Source organism: Microcaecilia unicolor, chromosome 5, assembly GCF_901765095.1.
Source record: "Microcaecilia unicolor chromosome 5, aMicUni1.1, whole genome shotgun sequence".
NCBI classification, from domain to species: domain Eukaryota; kingdom Metazoa; phylum Chordata; class Amphibia; order Gymnophiona; family Siphonopidae; genus Microcaecilia; species Microcaecilia unicolor.
Window position 1 is genome coordinate 233624887 of NC_044035.1, and position 19415 is coordinate 233644301.

The window sequence follows — 19415 nt, forward strand, 5'->3', positions numbered from 1 at the left end:
TCTTCTCTGTTTCCTTAGAGACTGCTGCTGCTGGAACTGGAGCTGAGGGCAGAACAGAAGGTGAAAAGTCAGAGGCCTCCTTTACACTTTCCCTGCCTACTGTACCTGTGGGATATTCTTGGTCGTAGAACTATCCTTCCTACTTCTTCACCACTTAGAACATAAGAGTAGCCATACTGGGTCAGACCAATGGTCCATCTAGCCCAGTATCCTGTTTTCCAAACACTGGTCAAGCCATGTCACAAGTACCTGGCAGAAACCCAAATTGTGGCAACGCTCCATACTACAAATCCCAGGTCAAGCAGTTGCTTCCCATGTCTGTCTCAATAGTAGACCAGTGGCGTAGCCAAGGGTGGGCCCGGATGGGCCCAGGCCCACCCACTTTGGGCTCAGGCCCACCCAGTAGCAGCACACCTATGATGTGGCTGGCAGAGATCCCCAAGCCCCACCAGCCAAAAACTCCCAACAACCGTCCCTCCTGCATATCATGTAAATAGCAGATCTTTGCCTGCAGTGAGCAGCGACTGATACATACTGGTTTCACCGGCCCCATATCCTTCCCTCTGATGTATTCCCACCTATGTGGAAACAGGAAGTTGCATCAGAGGGAAGGCTGTGGGGCCAACATGAGCAGTGTGTATTAGTTGCTGCTCGCTGCCACTGAAAATCTGCTATTTAAAAGGTATTTGGGGGAGGGGGGATGTTTGAGAGACCACATGGCATGCAGGCGAGAGAGGGAGAGACCAAATCACTTGTGGGTCAAGGCAGAGTTTTGCCCACCCATCTTGGGCCCAGGCCCACCAAAAATTGGGTATCTGGCTACGCCCCTGTAGTAGACTATGGACTTTTCCGTCAGGAGTTTGTCCAAATCATTTTTAAACCCAGGTCCCGGGCTTTTGGACGTTGCTGGAAGTGGGACATGCGGTGATGGTGTCTCCCCTGCTGGAGCCACGACGAAGGAATTGAGTACTGGGAAGGGCGTGAAACTGTCTCTCCCCATGGTGGTAACACTGGATGGCCTCTGGAAGGCAATTGAGAAGTCAAATACTTCTGTAATGAAATCAACTCAAGAGACTGTGAACCTGGTTAACACAATGGGACAGCTTTCTCAGTCAATGGACCAGTTGAAATTGGATTTTGTGGATCAGTTACAGAAATCATAAGCTGATATTACCACCACTTTTAAAGATAATGTAACAGTGCTTATGAAAGATAATTTAATAATTCATGTGATCTGAAGGGTTACCTTCAAAAGCTAATCAAAAAATGTATTGTTAGTCCAATAAAAAAGGTATCTTATTTTCTTTTCTATAATTTATCTTAAAATTGAACAGATAGAAAATTTCAATAGATGTTTGAATTTAGGATTTTGAATTTTGAATTTCCCAAGGCCTGCAGGAGTCCTCCCTTTGGATTTGTTTAAGAAAATTCTTATTGAAAACTTAAAATTTTCCCCAGAGCTTATTCTTCTTATTAATAAAATAATTTCTTTGTAGGCAAGTAATATATCAGAGAGGCTCCTGAAAAATGTGAGCAAGGTCAGGAAGAAGAAATTAATGATTTAAAAGATATCTCTTTGGTTTGGGAGGACTCATTGTCAGATGTCCTTACTAGAATCACGTTACTTCTTTCGTGGCTCTATTAGGGACATCCGACAATGAGTCCTCTAAAACCAAAGAGAGATCTTTTACATCATTAATTTCTTTTTCCTGACCTTGCTCCAAATCCAGGATTTCAACATGGTTCTGAGAATGTACTTTAAACATGCATAGCAAATGCTTTGTGGGCAAAAGTTGTGGAAGTTCCCAGATGTTACCAAGTCCACCCAGGACAGATGGAAGCACTTCCTAGATATGAGGGAAGAAGTTAAGACACTGGGGGTGACATCTTAGAACATAAGAAAAGCCATACTAGGTCAAACCAATGGTCCATCTAGCCCAGAATCCTGTTTCCAACAGTAGCCAAGCCAGGTCACAAGTACCTGGCAGAAACCCAAATAGTGGCAACATTCTGTGCTACCCAGGGCAAGCAGTAGCTTCCACATATCTGTCTCAATAGCAGATTATGGACTTTTCCTCCAGGAACTTGTCCAATTTTTTTTTTTGGGGGGGGAAACTTATCCAAACATTTTTAAACCCAGATATGCTAACTGCTGTTACTTTTCTGAGAAATTCTGAGAGAAGAGGACATTTATGTAGGTAAGTGACATTATTTTATTATGTGATTGGTAACTTAAAGGTTGGGTTTAAAAGAGGCATTGTAGGATATTCATAAACACAGCTAGAATTTAAAAAAAAAAGGCAAACTTTTATTAGCTAGTCTCCATACCCTATTCCCCATAGTTTTAAAACTTAAATTTTCTGCCACAGCATTAACAGTAGGGCCTAGTTCAGTCTTAAGAAAAAAAGTTAAAAATAAAAATGAGAGAAGCAAGCATTAACTAGTTTTCATATAGTACAACCCTTTCCCCTCTAGTTTTAAACAAACTTTCTCTAGAGGTAGAAATTTAACAGCCAATAGTATAAAAAGGGTAGTAGCAAAGCTTAACTCTCCTAAAAGAAAGATATTTTCTGTTCTACCTGCTGGAGAGGTAGCACTGCTACTGACTTGAATTAGGTATTAATTAAGGTGTGAGGAAATGAAATATTTGCAAAGGTTACCAAGGGCAATCTGATTATTGGACTAGCTTCAAATCCAAACCATATAGAGAGGGAAGGTCCCACTTAACGTTCTTTCTGAGAAGTCTGAGAGAAGAGGACATTTCTGTGGGTAAGTGACATTGTTGTATTCTGTGCTTGGTAACTTAAAGTTTGAGTTTAAAAGAGGAATTGTAGGATATTGATAAACACAGTTAGAATTAAAAAAAAAAAAGTAGTAGACTTTATTAACTAGTCTCCATATCCTTTTCCCCATAGTTTTAAAACTTGAATTTTAACAGATAGGCCCTACTATGCCTTCTAGAGACTATTTTGGTCCTCATTCCCACCTACCCCTAGCTCAACTCTTCATTTATAGTCAATTATTCTAATTAGGACAACAATAGGGGAATTTTTATTAGTGTTTTAATTACATTTAACTAGTTTGTGAGAAGCAAACACTAAATAAAGTACTTATTACACCAAGCTTCAGGCTCTTTATATTCATCTGATATCCCTAGTACCTTAAGAAGTTTTAATTAAAGAACTCTATAATACTAAGATGCAGACAGTAGTACAGTAGCAAGAGGGGTGCTATCCAGTCTTTTGCACTGAGTGTCACATGTATGATTACCTCCCAGTTGGTGAGAGATCATATGTGTGTGCTCAAGGCAAAGAGCTCCTAGCTCTCAGAGAACAAGTCCTTTCTCTTGAGGCTAGATTAGCACACTTGAAGGAGCTGAGAGAGACAGAAAGGTACACAAAAGAGGCCTACAGGGAAGTTGTAGAGAAGGCAGGAGAGAATACAGATAAACTGTCTGACAGGGGGTGTGTAAGCAACACAGGCACCTTGAATGGATACACCCCTGAGGGCTGAATATCTGCATTTATCTGGTTATGTGCTGGCTGGCCTGACATTTAATATCTGGGCATAATTTCAGCAGCAGTGGTCAGTGTTTAAAAAAGCTGACTGCCATTAGCTGAATATTATCCCCTTATTTACCATATACAGTACTCTGATCTTTTGGAAATTTCTGCTGGGTAATGGACTGCTCCTATTTACAGTCAAATAAACCCATTATTCAGGCACATATTCCACAGGGGGCGTAGAAGCAATTTTCTTTTTGGTTTATACATTTTGACGGTAAGCAGCAGTATTAGTACTCCCAGGTCTTTGAATGCTCTGTTACAGACATCATATACCAAGGACTAAGGTGACGATGCACTAAATTTAACAAGCCATTAACGAGCAAGTAGTAAACCGTGGCATGCACTAAATGCTTCTCTGAACCATTTTCTGATCATGGTAGCAGCTAACGAAAACGGAATGCAGATGAGCAAATTAGTACCCCAATGTGCATAAATCGTATTGTAATGAGATGCACTACCGTTTTCCGATTGCCTAACCGTGGAAAATCTAACGGGAGGTCTGTACCTCTCGTTGGGGCTGCGCAGCCTCTAAAAATTTCTATTAATGTAACAAACAAAAAAAAATCAGGAAAAAAAAAGTCCAAGTACTATTCAGGGACGTCTAACACAAGCTGGACGTCTTCCTGCAGCTTTTGTGATGTGTGTCCTTCTTGGACGTGTTTTTCTTACCTGCAATTAGGAAGGACTTCTCTGAAGAAGAAGAAGAAAAAAAAAGGACATCCCTGTTTTTCTTACCTGCCTGAACTGACCACAACCACAATTCTTTCAACAGTCCCCTCCAAGGTTGTTTTCATCTTGTGCCCCCCCCCCCCCCACAAGATCGGGACATGCGAGGATGTCCAAATTAAAACATTTTGGATGTCCCTCCCTCCAGGTCTCTCTCAGCCAATCGCAGTGCGCTTAGCTATTACCAGTATCAGCCAATACCACTTTTTCTTCTATTTATAAGCCACTGCCAACAATGGTGGGGTGGGGGAGCTCATGGCTCTCTAGAACACAGTACATGTATATGCAGCTCAAAGTTGAGCAGTAGGTATCATTGAGTTTTGCTAATTTTTATTGATATATTGTAAATACCAGTTATTGGCCCCCAAACCTTGTTCTGGTGGAGCAGGTTTTTAGGATATCTGCAATGAATATTCATGAGATTGATTTGCATGCAGTTGCCATTGTATGAAAATTTCTCTTATACATATTGTGTGAATATCCAGAAAACCTGGCTGGTTTGGGAACCACCAACTTCAATGAATGGATTACAAGCCAGTTTCTTAGACCTTAAGCACACCAGTCTTACACCACCATTTTGTAAAGTCAGGTCTTTTCCCCTTGCCTAATAGCTTTTGAGTACAGCTTCTGTAGCATCCTCCCATGGATTAGAAGCCAGGCCAAGAAACTGAACCCAGATCTGCATGGCAGCATGCATTCAGTTATCAAGGCTTGAAAATAGTAGTGTTAATCATACACCAATTCTCTGAATGAGCTGCTCTTTTATCATTTGGTATCAGGATTTTCTTCATCTCTGTATAATTCCTTAAGCCATGGGCTGATGCTCAGAACTCTGACACTGTAGAGAACAGTGCAGCAAAATAGCTTGCCCCTGCTCAATACTAATAGGGAAGTTAAGGGGGTTTGAACATGCCTGGCACATGCGCACAAGTGCAGTAAAAGCACAGCTCTTGTGCACATACCCAGTCAAACTGAGGAGCAGGGAGCCCATGCACAGAAAACAGACATCTGCAACAGCTTATGGGAACAAAAGGACCAGACCTACAAGACATTCTTCAATGGGATTTCATGGAAAAATTTTTCAACCTGAGGCACAAGGAAGTAATTCTCTTAATAACCAGTTTATTTTCAAAGGAGATTATGCCATTTTTGTGCTTCTGGACTTATAATTCTCCTTTGATAAATCCTCTGTTGAAACAACCCAACGCCAGCTCTGAACTGGCATTAAGTTTCCAGCATTAGGGCAGTGGATTTTTGTGTACTTTTTCTCTGAGCATTATAGAAGGGGGGGGGGGGGGGATAGCTGATAACTGAATCTGACTACATTTTAATACTATTTTTGCCATCTTTGGCATGCACAGTCTCCAGCATTGGTGACCTCTAAACATCCTGCACACCCTAATGCCAGAGCTAATCTGGCGCTAATCGGCTCTAGCAGTGGTGTTAGACTGAACGTGCTTCTCAAACCAGTCCTGGGTCACACTTAGTGTTAAAATCTGACAGGCTAAGGAGGCAGTGCTCACAAATCTCTCTCATACATACTCATTGCGAATATCCTAACAAGCAGACTGGGTGGGTATGTTCAAAGGATCCAAATCTCAGTATCATGTGGATGAAAAGATCTGTGTGCTAACACAACTCCTCAATCCTTCGCAACTAAACCGTGTGAGAGACTGAAATCCTATGCCTACCCTGATGACCTAGAAAAGGATGTGTTCATGCCATCCCATTATGAAACCCGGTGTCTTTACAATAAAAATTTTCTGATGCAAGGCAATCCAAGCCAATAGAACCTCCAGCCCCATCTCTGCTGCTTCTATAAGTCGTTTCTCTAGTTGCTAATTCTTTAGGTATCAAGCAAGGTTTATGCCCTATTTAAGGAATTTCAACAATAAACTCAAGACTTTAGCTCAGCAGTTATGGTCCATTTAAAGATATCTTCCGGCTAAACTAATTAGACATGTATCAATAAAATGCAAGTTTAAAAAAAAAAAAACATGGCTATTTTTCTAGTTTGCCTCTGATTAACTAGAGGCAGCATATTGCAGAAATTGTATGGATTAGGAGGAAAGTTGTGGGCTTTTCTTAATAGTAGGAAAGAGTGGCAGAGAAACCTTTACCTGCCTAGTTTTACCATGTATTTTATGTTAAATTTTGTCCTTTTATGATTATGCTAGTGCAGTCTATCTTGAATCAGAGTGTTCTGGATAAAGAGTAATATAATGACTATTTCAATAATAAAAGTTACAGTTTATGATATTACTTTAAGTTTAATGCAGTATCGCTCACTTTATATTTAATTTCTTTATTAATTTTTCATAATTACAAAGACATAAATCTTTGACTGATATACCAATATTACATAAAGCCTACTATGTTATTTAAACACAAAAATATCATATTTATACAAGAAAAATATTGGATCTTGATAGTCCACAAAAATATCGCTCACTTTAAATGGCTAGTATGCCTGCATTATTCCCGCCATGGGAATTAAGAGGACAAATTGTTTGCTTTATTTGTTCTATTTGGTTTTGCAAGTACTTCTGTCCATGATGTTGCTTGTATGTTATCTGCACCTTCATGTTGCTTTGCTTTTATTTACAGACAGTGCTTTGATAGTCTGACCCTAAGTGGGTAAACAAACACCACCTTTGAAGTGCAATTAAATGCACATGCTTTTAGTCAGAGAAAGGATCTTGCAAAATAGTTAAAACAAGGAAATGCAGGAAGGGAAAAAGGTTACGAGATCAAGCTGGTTTGGAAAATGGCAAAATATTGCACCTACAGTTTCCCAGAGAACCTCAGAATTGCTTACATCAAACCACCTATGACAACACCTCTAACTAAACTGTATTACAGTGCATAAGTGATGCTTTTATGGAGCCAGAACCCTTTGGCCTTCATAAGAATACCTCTGCAAGATAATACCTATACTGGTAAACAGCTAGATAGGCCCTTCATAGGTGTAACCTGCTGCAAGGAATCCATCATTAATGCCTTTAAACAACTTCCCGAAAAAAATCCAACAGCACCAGCCAAGTCTGAACAATGCCACTCTAATTTGCCCTCTTATGAAACTAACTCTCCTTTTCCAGGTGACTCAACTGTACCTGAATGTGACTCACCTTGAGCTACTACTGAAAAAGGTGTGAGCAACAATCTAAATTAAAAAAAAAAACAAAAAAAACCCTTTACCACATGTTGCCAGAATTGTGCAAGCAGCAATCTAATGACTAGCCTATGGGAAGAAAAAAAATAATCAAACTGTGGAACAGTTTTGTGTTCTCATAAATAGATCAATCTCCTCTCTGCATGTGGAAGAGAGAAACTGCCCCCACTTTACTTGGGGTAGTTTACCATGGTGGAGAGGGTTGGGATGAAAATAAATACCAAGTAATTATTTTCTCCTATGTCTCATTCCTTTCCTTCCCACAGCATGCAGAGAACTCAACACTACAGCCTCCAATTTGCCAAGAGTGTGCACATACAGGTGGATTAGATAAGTGGAACTAAGTGATTTATATTTCAACCCTATGGATTCTGTGCTTATTAGATTATATCAAACATTATCTGGTTATCTCATACATATAGTCCAGTTGAACCTCCCTAGAACAAGTCAACGGCCTAGGCCTCATTACCAAAGCTATCACTCTAGAGCTAGAAACATCCTAATATCTTAACTTGTCAGCAAGCTACAGTAGGATCCTTAGCAGAAGTAGGAGAAAACCTCCAGAACTTGACCTATTAAATTGTTGCATCGCATCAGACTAACAAGGACTAACACTGATATTTTCCTATCAAAGTTACACAAGATGTCTAGAAGATACATACTGGTTATCAGCCTACAAAAATTCAAGAGACTTTTATGAGGCAAGGCTATTCTTTACCACATCTGAGAATGAAAATATTTAGTCCAGTGCTGTCTTGGGTCAATGCAACATAAACCATCTTTTCCACTCATGCACCTTTCTAGGCTTGTGTTGTGTGTGTGTGTTGTTTCTCAGCCATTTGAAGGCTTTTTAGCACATTTTACTTAATACTGCCAACAGCAATGACCAAATGAAAGCAGTGGTAATACACTGGTTCAGAGCTAATTTCTTCATGCAATACTTTTGGTAATACACTGGTTCAGAGCTAATTTCTTCATGCAATGCTTTTTGTTCATAAGTATATAGATAGCTTGTGTCCGAGGGTAAAATGTAGCCCGGTTCATTTGTAACAAGAACATCCCATGAGAACAAACAGAATAAGGCATAGCAAGTCATACATTTCTGTAACATTTATTTCAATTTTTTTTTTTATTTAGGCCAGAGCCAATATAAAGGCATTTGTTTTTACAATACTTGATATCACAAAGGTCCTGTACAGCACTCAGTCTGAGTGCACAGCACAAGCTATAGAATTTCAACTTACATATAGCATGCTGGCTATTTCTTTTTCATCCTTCAAACTAGTCAGATTACAGTTTTATGAACATTTTGGTTTTTGAGGCATGCAGGTGCAAATAAAGATTCATGTTGCCAGCAACTGTCACTCTACTACTGTGCTTAGAGTTGCACAAATAATTCAGTCTTTATGCGCCCTGATTTACTGAGGTACGTGAACAGGTCATCTTCAAAGTGGTTCATCCCTTTCTCAGGAATTCCAGTCTAATGCAGCCTCCACCCCATAGAACAGTCTTTGCTGGTGGTTTGACATCTTGCCTATTATTATTATTATTATTAGACAAAATATAAGGCTAACACTTCAAGCATACTACATGCCAGTTCAGAGTATGCCTTATTTTGGGCAAGAACCAGATTCAAACATAAAGTCAGGAAACCTGGTGACTCCCATTTGATTCTCTTCTTTTTGTGACTTCCAAGCACATGGCTCAATAGGATTATGCTCCAGATAACCCAGTTGTACATCTTACAGCAATAGGAACACTTAACAGTGCCACATAAAGATTAAACAAAAGACCATAATTTTATATTCGTATAAACTGAAAACTTGGCTGGCAAACTCAGAACATGCAGTATCAACCCAACAGGTTAATTCAATTGTTAGGTGACATACATCACAAGCTAAAATGTCATGGGATGGCATGTTCCAGCAACATCTGCTGTGGGGAGTACAGAAGTAGCAATAGGTTACTCTAATAACCTCAACAAAAAGCATATCAGGAACAATTCCCCATCTTTGCCCTAAAGCACGACTTTTCAATAGTGACCCTCATGTGTAGTTGGAGTCTCAGGATATCCATGGTGAATACAGATGAGAAATTCTCAATCAAGAAGACCCAACATATGTAAATTTCTCATGCACATCCACTAGAGGCCTTTGGCCATTAGGAAAGACTAATATTCTGTACTTCTGTCAGCTGCTGTTGACCACCTGGAGATGCTTATGACTGATGATTATTTCACTTTAATAATGTTAACATTTTTGTATGTGTTATTAACAGGCCTGTTTGGTACATAATATAGTATTACACAATAAGGTCGACAGATTATTTTGTTTTGCGATTAAATTTGAAAGAAAATTTTTAGAATTCACAAAATATAGATTCACAAACTGTGGACATTCTGAAAACCAAACAGGCTATGGGAGTCACCAGGCCAGGTCTGGAGAACCCTGTCCTATGGCATTGTACTGCAGAGCAGAAAGAAAGCCCCGTCAGGAACACCACAGTTCATTCTGATACCTTTATGTACAACTATCAGCAGCAATACAGGGAATTCTCTACCCTACACAGCATGCATACATCACCACCTCCTCTGGAGGAGTGCACATCATTCTATTGCACATTTATGAAGGAAAAGGATTTAAAAGCAGCAATGCCTCTTACTTGGAGCAACTTGTATTTTTATATATAAAGCCATTGCACTCTCTAGACATGGTGAATAATCTAAAACTCAGTTCCAATATAATTACTGAAACTAAGAAAATGTCCTACCCCATGCCACCACCCACCAACTGAATGCAGAGTACCACAATAAAATACAACACCCAACTTGCTCCAAAAATTTTACATTTTGTTCAAGTCTGAGGCATTGCAATTCTAGGTGTTAGGCAAACAAAAGCAAAATGTTCTTAAACATTTCCTATTCTAACTCCTACTTTAACATGTTATCTGGCTCCCAGTCAACGGCTGCCTATGCACAACACTGCCAGAATGCTTTTTGAAAACTAGTAACAGCTAACTTCGGTTTATTGAGATATATATATATGTATATATATATAAATAAAAATATATATTCCCCAGGTCACACCATTCTATTGAATGGAACACGCTAAACCTTGGAAAACAAGTTGTTCTCTATGGAATGCATGCTTTATTATTAAATAAATTTATGGGCTACTTACAAGTACCAACTCCCTACCCCTCCCCCCCCAAACAAAAATCCTAAGAGAAAATCCCTAAAATCTCTGCTACTCCCCAAAGATTTGGTTACATGCAGTAAACAGGGGTGCAATAAGAGGCAAATTGGTTGCAGTGCATTACTGAGCTATCTCAAACAGAATGAAAAACTGTCAGTAGCATAAACAAGGGCCAATGCTTCTGTCAGCTCAACGCAAACCTGAGTGCGTTACTTTACCCAATACCACCTCCCCCACTCCTTTCAAAAAAGAAATCAAGGGGCAGTTTAGAGGCAACAAAATTATGGTACTATGTCTGAAGGAGTAAAGTTGCCCGTGTTTTGCAATGCCTTTGTTGCACCTTACTTGCCAAAAATACTTCCCACTGTACCTATAAACAAGCACAAGCAATTCAGGGTTGAGAACGCTTCACTATTCCCCTCTCCCACCCATATATCTGAATTTTGGTCAGTCATCACCCAGTGTGTCACTAAACCCTTCGCCTCCCCCCTTTATGTACTAGCAGGAGTCAGGCAATCATACAACAAAAAGACTATTCATACAGTTCAGCCAAACTGAAATGTGTTGTCGGAAAGACACAACTATTAAAACAGCATTCATCCCAATTAATGAGGCAACACAGCTGTGTTTTATAAACATAAATACACAACCAAAACAAAAAAGCATACAGTTATAATCCAACTTTATTTGTAAAAATCCAGATATAAAATGTATCTTTCAGTTTCTTTCCTTTTACAAAACAAAAAGGCACATAAAAATGTTACTCCCATAGACTGAAGTGCTGGACACACTGTCCAGGTTCCAGCAGACCTCCCCATGCTGCTTTGCTCCTTCGTTCTGGGCCAGGATTTTGAGCTCATAGGCTAAAGTACACAGAGGGGAAATAGGAGGGAGGAGTGTTTGTGAAATGTTGAGACGTACAGAAGTCTTCAATAATAAGTTTCCCTTTCCACCCAACCTGCAAAGGAAGGAGACATTTAAGATTAAACATGACACACCCATGTACATACCAGAGGCCTTGTACATTTTCACTTAAATGTGACACAAGCATTGGTAAATTTTCCAAGATATTTTTGGATTTCATATTATTGGGAATAGAAATAAACTAGATTTATTCATCTCGGATACAAAACAGCTTTATAGAAGTGGTGACCACACATACATATTCAGCACCACATAGCAATGCTGAATATACATAATACTGGTGCTTAAATTAATCTGCTTACAGCAGTGTCCGAAAATTGACCATTAAGCATTTGCCTTAAACTGGCTTTCCCTGCCATTTTAACAGTTTGTGGTTAACATTCTGCATATAAGCAAAAAAAAAAAAAAAAAAAAACCAGCACAAAGGGCCTTTAAAAACACAGGGAACATGGTTCCTTCATTTAAAATATCCTTTAATAGTAGATATTTTATATGAAAGAACCGTGTTCCCTGTGTTTTTAAAGGCCCTTTGTGCTGTGTTTTTTTGCTTGGACTCTTTTTGTACTTAGCTCCCTCTCTTTGTCACATAACATTCTGCATATAGCATATGCAATATGTGGCTTCAAATATGAGACTAACTATGAAAACCACAAATGACAGGATTTAAGAGGCAAAGGCTAGCAATGAAGCTTATGTATAGTTACTTCTTTCTGCGCTTTGAAATCAATAAGGCACTGTCATTCTTTGACAATTCCCTTGCAACATCATGGTCCATGTTTGTTAAATAAAAATGTATCAAACCAGAATGAGTACCTTCCATTCCTCCTGTAGAGTTTAACCAAACAGAAGGTGTAACCTAAGTTCCAGTTGCAAGCCACATTGTCTGGACATCACCAAGAGGCCACTTTTTCCCTAAACAAAATCCCTATAGGGGATACTTTATGAACTTAAGAGCAACTGGCTGAGGCGTTTCCTCCTAGCCATCTCTATAGTACAGCCTGTCTTCTCTGCTGGACTTAGTTGTAAATTTCTCAAGAGAAACCACCTTTCCTTGAGATGCACAGAGTAGTTACCTTAAATAAACAGATGGGGGGAGTAAAGGGTAGGGGGAAAAAAAAAAGTTCAACTTACCACCAGGACTACGTCTGATAATCAACTTTCGGATTTCATCATACACGAAAATTATTAAGGAGTATGGAAAGGCACAGAACCACCAAGACGGCCTGTTGAAAGGGGAATAAAATTGCATTAGATGTACATGTGAAACAGCAGATGCATAATAATCTAGGTGCTGAATTATGAAGAGGTACAACTAGACTGACATGACGACTTAATTCTCAATTACATTACTTTGCACATTCTCACACAGGCAATAGTAGGTAGTATTCATGTGCTACAGTTAAGTGCTCTCCTTCCCTGCTCCCAAACAACTTGATAAAACAATGTACTCTGAAGTGAAATGTACAGCTACTGAATCACAAAGGTTCTGAGATGTCTGTTACAGACCAAGCTTAGACAAAACAGATGTTATTTTGCATCAGTATGCTTTTGTCAGACTGAATGTGTCGTCTTCCACAGACACTAATGGATTGGTACCTTAAGCTGTCAGCAAAAGAAAACCAAGCACAAACACAAGCATCACTCGAACTTGGAGCATAACAATCTCTCTATTGAAGGTACACTCACATTCATATACACAAGCCATGATCTTTGGGAAAGAAATCCAGCAGTAAGAACTGTTGTTCTACACTCTACTTGTGTTGGAGCACTGCAGCCCAGGAACAGTAATTCTGCTTTAAAAGCAAGCACACTGCACATGAAATTATTTCCCAACTGCAAGAGCTACAGTAGCACAAAAGCAGGAAAACTACAAGACTAACTCACATCTTTTAACCACTACTCATTTGGGAAAAGCAGGAAAACTTCAGGATCTGCATCTACAACAACACTAAAACTGTTCAATCATAAAATCTGCTAAGAATTAATACAAAAGTGAGGATGTAAACTTTAAATGGTTAACTATTTAAAGGATAACTATGAATACATAACCTTAAGCCAACTGTATATATTCAGGTATTTATATACCAACTTTCAAGAGACAAAGCAGTTTACAATTTAAAACAGAAGAACTACAAAATCAGATAGGACAAGAGAAAATCCATTCAACAGATAGGGAGGTGGATAACAGAGAAGAGGAAAGCCCAGTCTGTCCCTACGTATGGAGACACCCAGTACTTATCACAAGCAAACTTGAGCAGGTCCCCAACTCCCTACAGTAGTGCAGGAAATATTCTAGAGTTAACTGGAGATTAAGCAATAAAAGTTACTTACTGTTTAACAAATGGCTAAATGATTAAACATCTTATGCACAAAGACATGAAAGAAAGATATGCTGTCAGACACCCTGCCTTTTAATCTGAGAGCCATACTATAGTGCAGTGTTTCCCAAGACAGTCCTGGAGTACCCCTTGCCAGTCAGGCTTTCAGGATATCCACAGTAAGATAATCTCCACCCAGGATGTCATCGCATGCCTTGTAGAATTAGCAAGATAGCTCTGAGGACCCTGCTTCCCCAAAGTAAATAAATTGACGTGATAGTCTCCTTCAGCCATCTAGCAATTATGGGCTTGGAAGCCATGAGGCCAAGCCTCTGCTTACCAAAAAAGCATAGTCTAATTTACGAAACTCAATTGTGACTTCCAGATATCTAATGAGGACTCTAGACACATTGAGAAGCTTCAAGGAATACTGAGCCTTTGTCCTCTCAGCAAAAGGATGACAGCTCCAGAGACTGGTTGAGAAAGAAACATAGAAACATGGTGGAAGATAAGGACCATCCGGCCCATCCAGTCTGCCCATCCTCAATAACCACTAACTCCTCCTTTTCCTAAGAGATCCCATGTGTCTGTTCCACGCCTTCTTAAATTGACACAGTGTCTCCACGACCTCCACCAGGAGGCCATTCAACACATCCACCATCCTTTCCATGAAAGAATATTTCCCAAGATTCGTCCTAAACCTATTGAGCCTGCCATGAGTGGGAAAGCGCAGGGTACAAATGTAACAATTACCTCTTAACTTCATCTTATGCCCTCTCATTGCAGAGGTTTCCTTCATTTGAAAAAGGCTTACTGAAATGCTGATACCACTTTTGGAAGAAAGGAAGGAACTGTGAACAGGGAGACCCCGCCTCCAAAAAGTGGAGAGGGTGATCCCGACAAGAGAGCCTGAAGCTCTGAAACCCTATGTACCGATGCAGCAGCAATCAAGAATGCTGTCCATAGTGCAAGATCTTTCAAGGAGACCTTCCAGAGTGGCTCAAAAGGAGGCTTCTAAGATACTGAAGGACTAGATTAAGGTTCCACTCAACACAACGTGTGAAAGGGATGCCGCAAGTGGCCCACTCCCTGCAAGAATTGAATGATAGCCAGGTGAGCCGCAAGAGACATCTTCTTTAATCGGCCCTGCAACAGGCCAAAGATGCAACCTGAACTTTAGAGAACCTGATGCTAATCCTTTCTGAAGGCCTGCCTGGAGAAACGCTAGGATGTGTGTGGTCTGAGCACAGAAGGGAGAAAGTTCGTGCTCAGAACACCAGCCCTCAAACGTCCCATCACACCCTTGCATACGCAATGGTTGTAGAGTGTTTCCGAGCCTGAAGCAAGGTAGCAATGACCGAATTGGAATAACCATTTCATCTCAACTGAGCCCTTTCAATGGCCAAACCGTAAGACCAAAGGGGCAAAGATCCTCCATGAGCACTGGACCTTGCTTCAGTAGGCTGCGCACTGCGAAGGACAGAGAGGATCCCTTCCAGCAGTTGAATCTGGGACCACAAGAATTATTCAACCCCAGTGCAATGCAATCCTTTTCAAGATTCAGCTTACCATGGGCCAAGGAGGAAAGACCAGTAGTAGATAAGTCTCCGGCCAGGCCAGCAGTAGTGCCTCGATCCCCACTGAGCCCGGTTCTTTCTGATAGCTGAAGAACGTACACACTTTGGCATCCCTTATTGTCGCCATTGTCAGGATTGCGGGAGGTCAAAATTATTGCTGGACATACTTATATTAATATGAAACCGGCTTGACATACTTAGATTAATAGTAGACCAGCTTCTGACCTCTGAGAACTCTCCCCCTCCCTGAGGAAGCACTGAGGATGGCACCAAATGGTGGTCAGAGGCCCGATAGCCCTTTGGTTTCTCAATTACTCTTGATTAACATACCTTTTGTTCCATCTCGGAGCACGGCTTCAGAGCAACCAAAGCCAGACAGTGAGGCTCCATGACTAGTAACTTCAAACAGGACAACCTGTGAAAGTTGTCACCTTTCCTGACTTCAGAAAGTATCTGGAGTTCTGTAAAGGAAATAACTGGGAAGGAGAGAAGTTTTTGATCTCTCTCCGCTCCTGTTCCCGCTCTCTGTTCTTAGTAGGTATAAAGCAGAGCACAGGGGGGCACTTCTCGCTTGGTCTCTGAGCCCGCAGGGCACAGGACTCTGCTGGGCTGCCTTTGTTTCTTCTTCTTCTTCTCTCTGCACACCTCCATCTTTAGCCACCAGAACACAGAACTCTGGTGGCTGGCAGCTTCTCTCGCTTCCTTTCCCTCTGCAAACATATATACCTCTTGCAGCACAACTCCAAGGCTTCTCCCTTCCTCTGAACAAACATCCTATCCTTTCTTTCTCTTCCTAAACACACACAGATACAGCCCTGTACCAGTTACCTGTACTAAGTGCTGTGAGCCAATACATATATGCAAATATAATATACTTTATATATCCAAATCCGTGTGGATTGCATATTCTTTGGGAACCCACTGCCTCTGTGAACTGGACCCGGGGACCACCCTAGACAACGATTGCTGACAGCCATCAAGTCAGGAAGCAGAGAACCCCATTAGTCCACTATCAGCTAGTCCCAGACCCTGGGCCTGCCTTGAATGACAAAACAAATCCGTTGAACCAGCTTCGACCTCCTGGGTTCCGTGAGGAAGATCCTCTATTTGACACAGCAAGGGAGAACGTTCTCCTCGAAATTGAGCACCCAACCCAATGACTGCAGATAATGGAAAACCTTTGTCCATTGCTGCCACGCTGTTCGAATAGGACAATGCACAAATGAACCGGGTTGTTGAGATACTGGTGAAATAATTCCTTGACACTGAAGAAAGGCCACCACCAACCATAACCTTGGGAAACATTCTTGGTGCCATGTTATTTGGTCTTCCTGTTTTATTATAAAGATGCATATATATGTATATATTTAATATGCTTCAGCATTCTGTACCTGTCTCATAACAGAGGTGCATGTTCATAGATACAGTTGTGCAAGCATTTGGCTCCATTTAGGTATTTTGTTTTGTTGTTATCCTCACTGTATCTAGACATCTTTTTTGATCTTTTTAAATCAGTGTTTTTCCAACCAGTATGCCGTGGCTGCTCCCCAGGTGTGCCACAGGAGTTTGGGCCCGTGACACTGCCTGATTTTTTTTGTTTGTTTGTTTGCAGCCACATCTTATTGCCCTCATGCTGCATTTCTCCCTCCCTCCTCCCTAAGTGCGAGTCAGCAGCTCTTCTGACACACCCCCTCCTCCCCAGGTCCAAACACCTCTCCCTCTTCTTCCGACACCCGTGGTGCTTCACACTTTTCTCCAGCAGCAATAAACACATGCTTTCTGCAGTTGGCACTGGAACATTTCCTCTGCATGTCCTGCTCCCTGCTGATGCAATTTCCTGTTTATGCACGAGCTGAGACTTGCAGAGGAAAGAGTCAGCTGCAGACAAAGTGTGTTGATCACTGCTGCAGCAAAGGGAAATGTTTGAAGTCCTGCAGGCATGGGAAGAAGTGGGAGAGGGGCGCATCAGAAGAGCTGCTGACTTGCACTCGGGGAGGAGGGAGCAAGGAGAAGCACCACAGGGCTAGGTGGGGGAGGGACAGCTACTGAATTTGCGAGATGGGGGAGGGCAGGAGAGATGCTAGACTGGCAGGGGAAGGGGACAAAAAGAAAATCTGGACCGGCAGGGGCTGGGGAGGGGAAATGCAAAGCTACCCAGAGGTTGTGATTAACTAACAGGGGCCAACTGGGCAGAGAGGGGGAGATGCAAAACTACCCAGGGGGTCCTAGAGAGAGGAAAAGATGAGATGCCATAGTGGGGAGAGATGTGGGACTGTGGTCTGTGGGAGATGCAGGGAAGGGGGGGCATGCTGGGCAGAGAGAGAAAGAAGCTGGACATGGGGAGAGATAGGGACACAGAAGGGAGATGGTGGGCATGGAGAAGCATAGGGACAGAGGGTCAATGCTGGATAGAGAGAGGGTGGGACACAGAGAACCAATGCTGAACTTGGGGGAGGGGTGGTTAGGGCCACAGAAGGGAGCCTATGGTCAGGGAAAAAGGGTGATGCTAGACATGGGGGGATACGGATACAAAGGGGAGACAAAGAGGGGGAAGGGATACAGAATGGAGATGTTGGGCAGCGGAAGTGAGATGCTGAACATGGGGGTGGGACAGGAACACAAAAGGAAGATGGATAATGAATATGGAAGAAAAGAGGGGAGGCAGGCTGCACATATAGGGAAGAGAAGAGGGGAGGCAGGCTGCACATATAGGGAGGGGAGACGGGAAACGGGCTGCATATGTAGGGAAGGATAGAGGAAGATCCTTCTGTAACACTAAATATCTATTTTCTAATGTATTTCCACTATTCATGATGTATTGTAAGCCACATTGAACCTGCAAAGAGGTGGGAAAATGTGGAATACAAATGCAATAAATAAATAAAGAGGGGAGACAGACTGCACATGGAAGGGAAGAGAAAAAGAGACAGGCTGCATATGAAGGGAAGGGAAAAGGGGAGACAAGATAAATCCGAGGCGGCGGTAGAGAAATTGAAGAAAGCTGAACGTGAAAGGTAAGTGCCAGACATAGGGCAGGAGGTGAGAAAAGAAATTGCAAATAGAAAGGAGGACCTAGAAACAGAGTTAAGAGGAAAGCAAAACCAAAGATTGGGAACAAGATGATTTGAATAATAAAATCACCAGACTACAAAGGTAGGAAAATGATTTTTTTTTCAATTTAGTGATCAAATTATATTGGTGTTGAGAATTGGCATGGGTCGGTTTTATTTTGCACTGTACAGGACACACATTTCTTTGTTTCTCTGGTGTTGCACAACATGCAGAGTCCTATTTCTCTGCTTTCACTTTGTGTGTGCATGTTCCGTATTTTGTATCAGGTGAGAGTCGTGTTCTGTACTTGCAGCTGAGGTAAATGATTCTGCTGGCATGTTGTGTCTGTGTAGGTCCATCTTGTTTCAGTTTCCCAGTAACAGGTATACTAGTGCCATAGGAGCCAACTTTTCAAAATTATTGGGGGTGCTAAACCCAGTGGAAATAACCCCTCCCTGGACACATACAAGGAATTTTCTCAATATTGGGGGTGCTCAAGCACCCACAGCACCCACAGAGTCGGCTCCTATGACTAGTGCTATAATGTATTTCAGTAGCATATTTAAATGAAATAACTACTTCTGACGGTTACAGGTATGGGGATAGAATGGATCTTACCAGGGACAGGTAGCTATGGGTTAGATTACAGTGGTGTGCCTCAACAATGTTTGTACCTTGTAAGTGTGCCGCGAGATGAAAAAAAGTTGAAAATCAATGTTGTAAATAGATCACTTTTTACTGTTTCCTTGCATTTTTTCCACATTTTATTTACATAAACTTTCACATTCTTCTTTTTACATATATTTTCCACATATAGTTCATCTTTTCTACAAGCCTCACAATGTGGTTCACATTTGTATCACATCTTTCTCAAATATATCCTATGA

The 19415-nt window shown here is 41.2% G+C and overlaps 1 protein-coding gene across 1 annotated transcript in view; it reads right to left on the reverse strand.

Moving 5' to 3' along the window:
* Positions 1-9693: 9693 nt before the first annotated feature.
* The window catches only part of ATP1A1 (ATPase Na+/K+ transporting subunit alpha 1), a 142562-nt gene continuing 132840 nt past the window's right edge, over positions 9694-19415 (reverse strand). The window contains 2 exon segments of the mRNA XM_030203883.1: positions 9694-11616; positions 12714-12805. Of these exon segments, the coding sequence (XP_030059743.1) occupies positions 11588-11616; positions 12714-12805 (121 nt within the window). The 3' untranslated portion in view covers positions 9694-11587.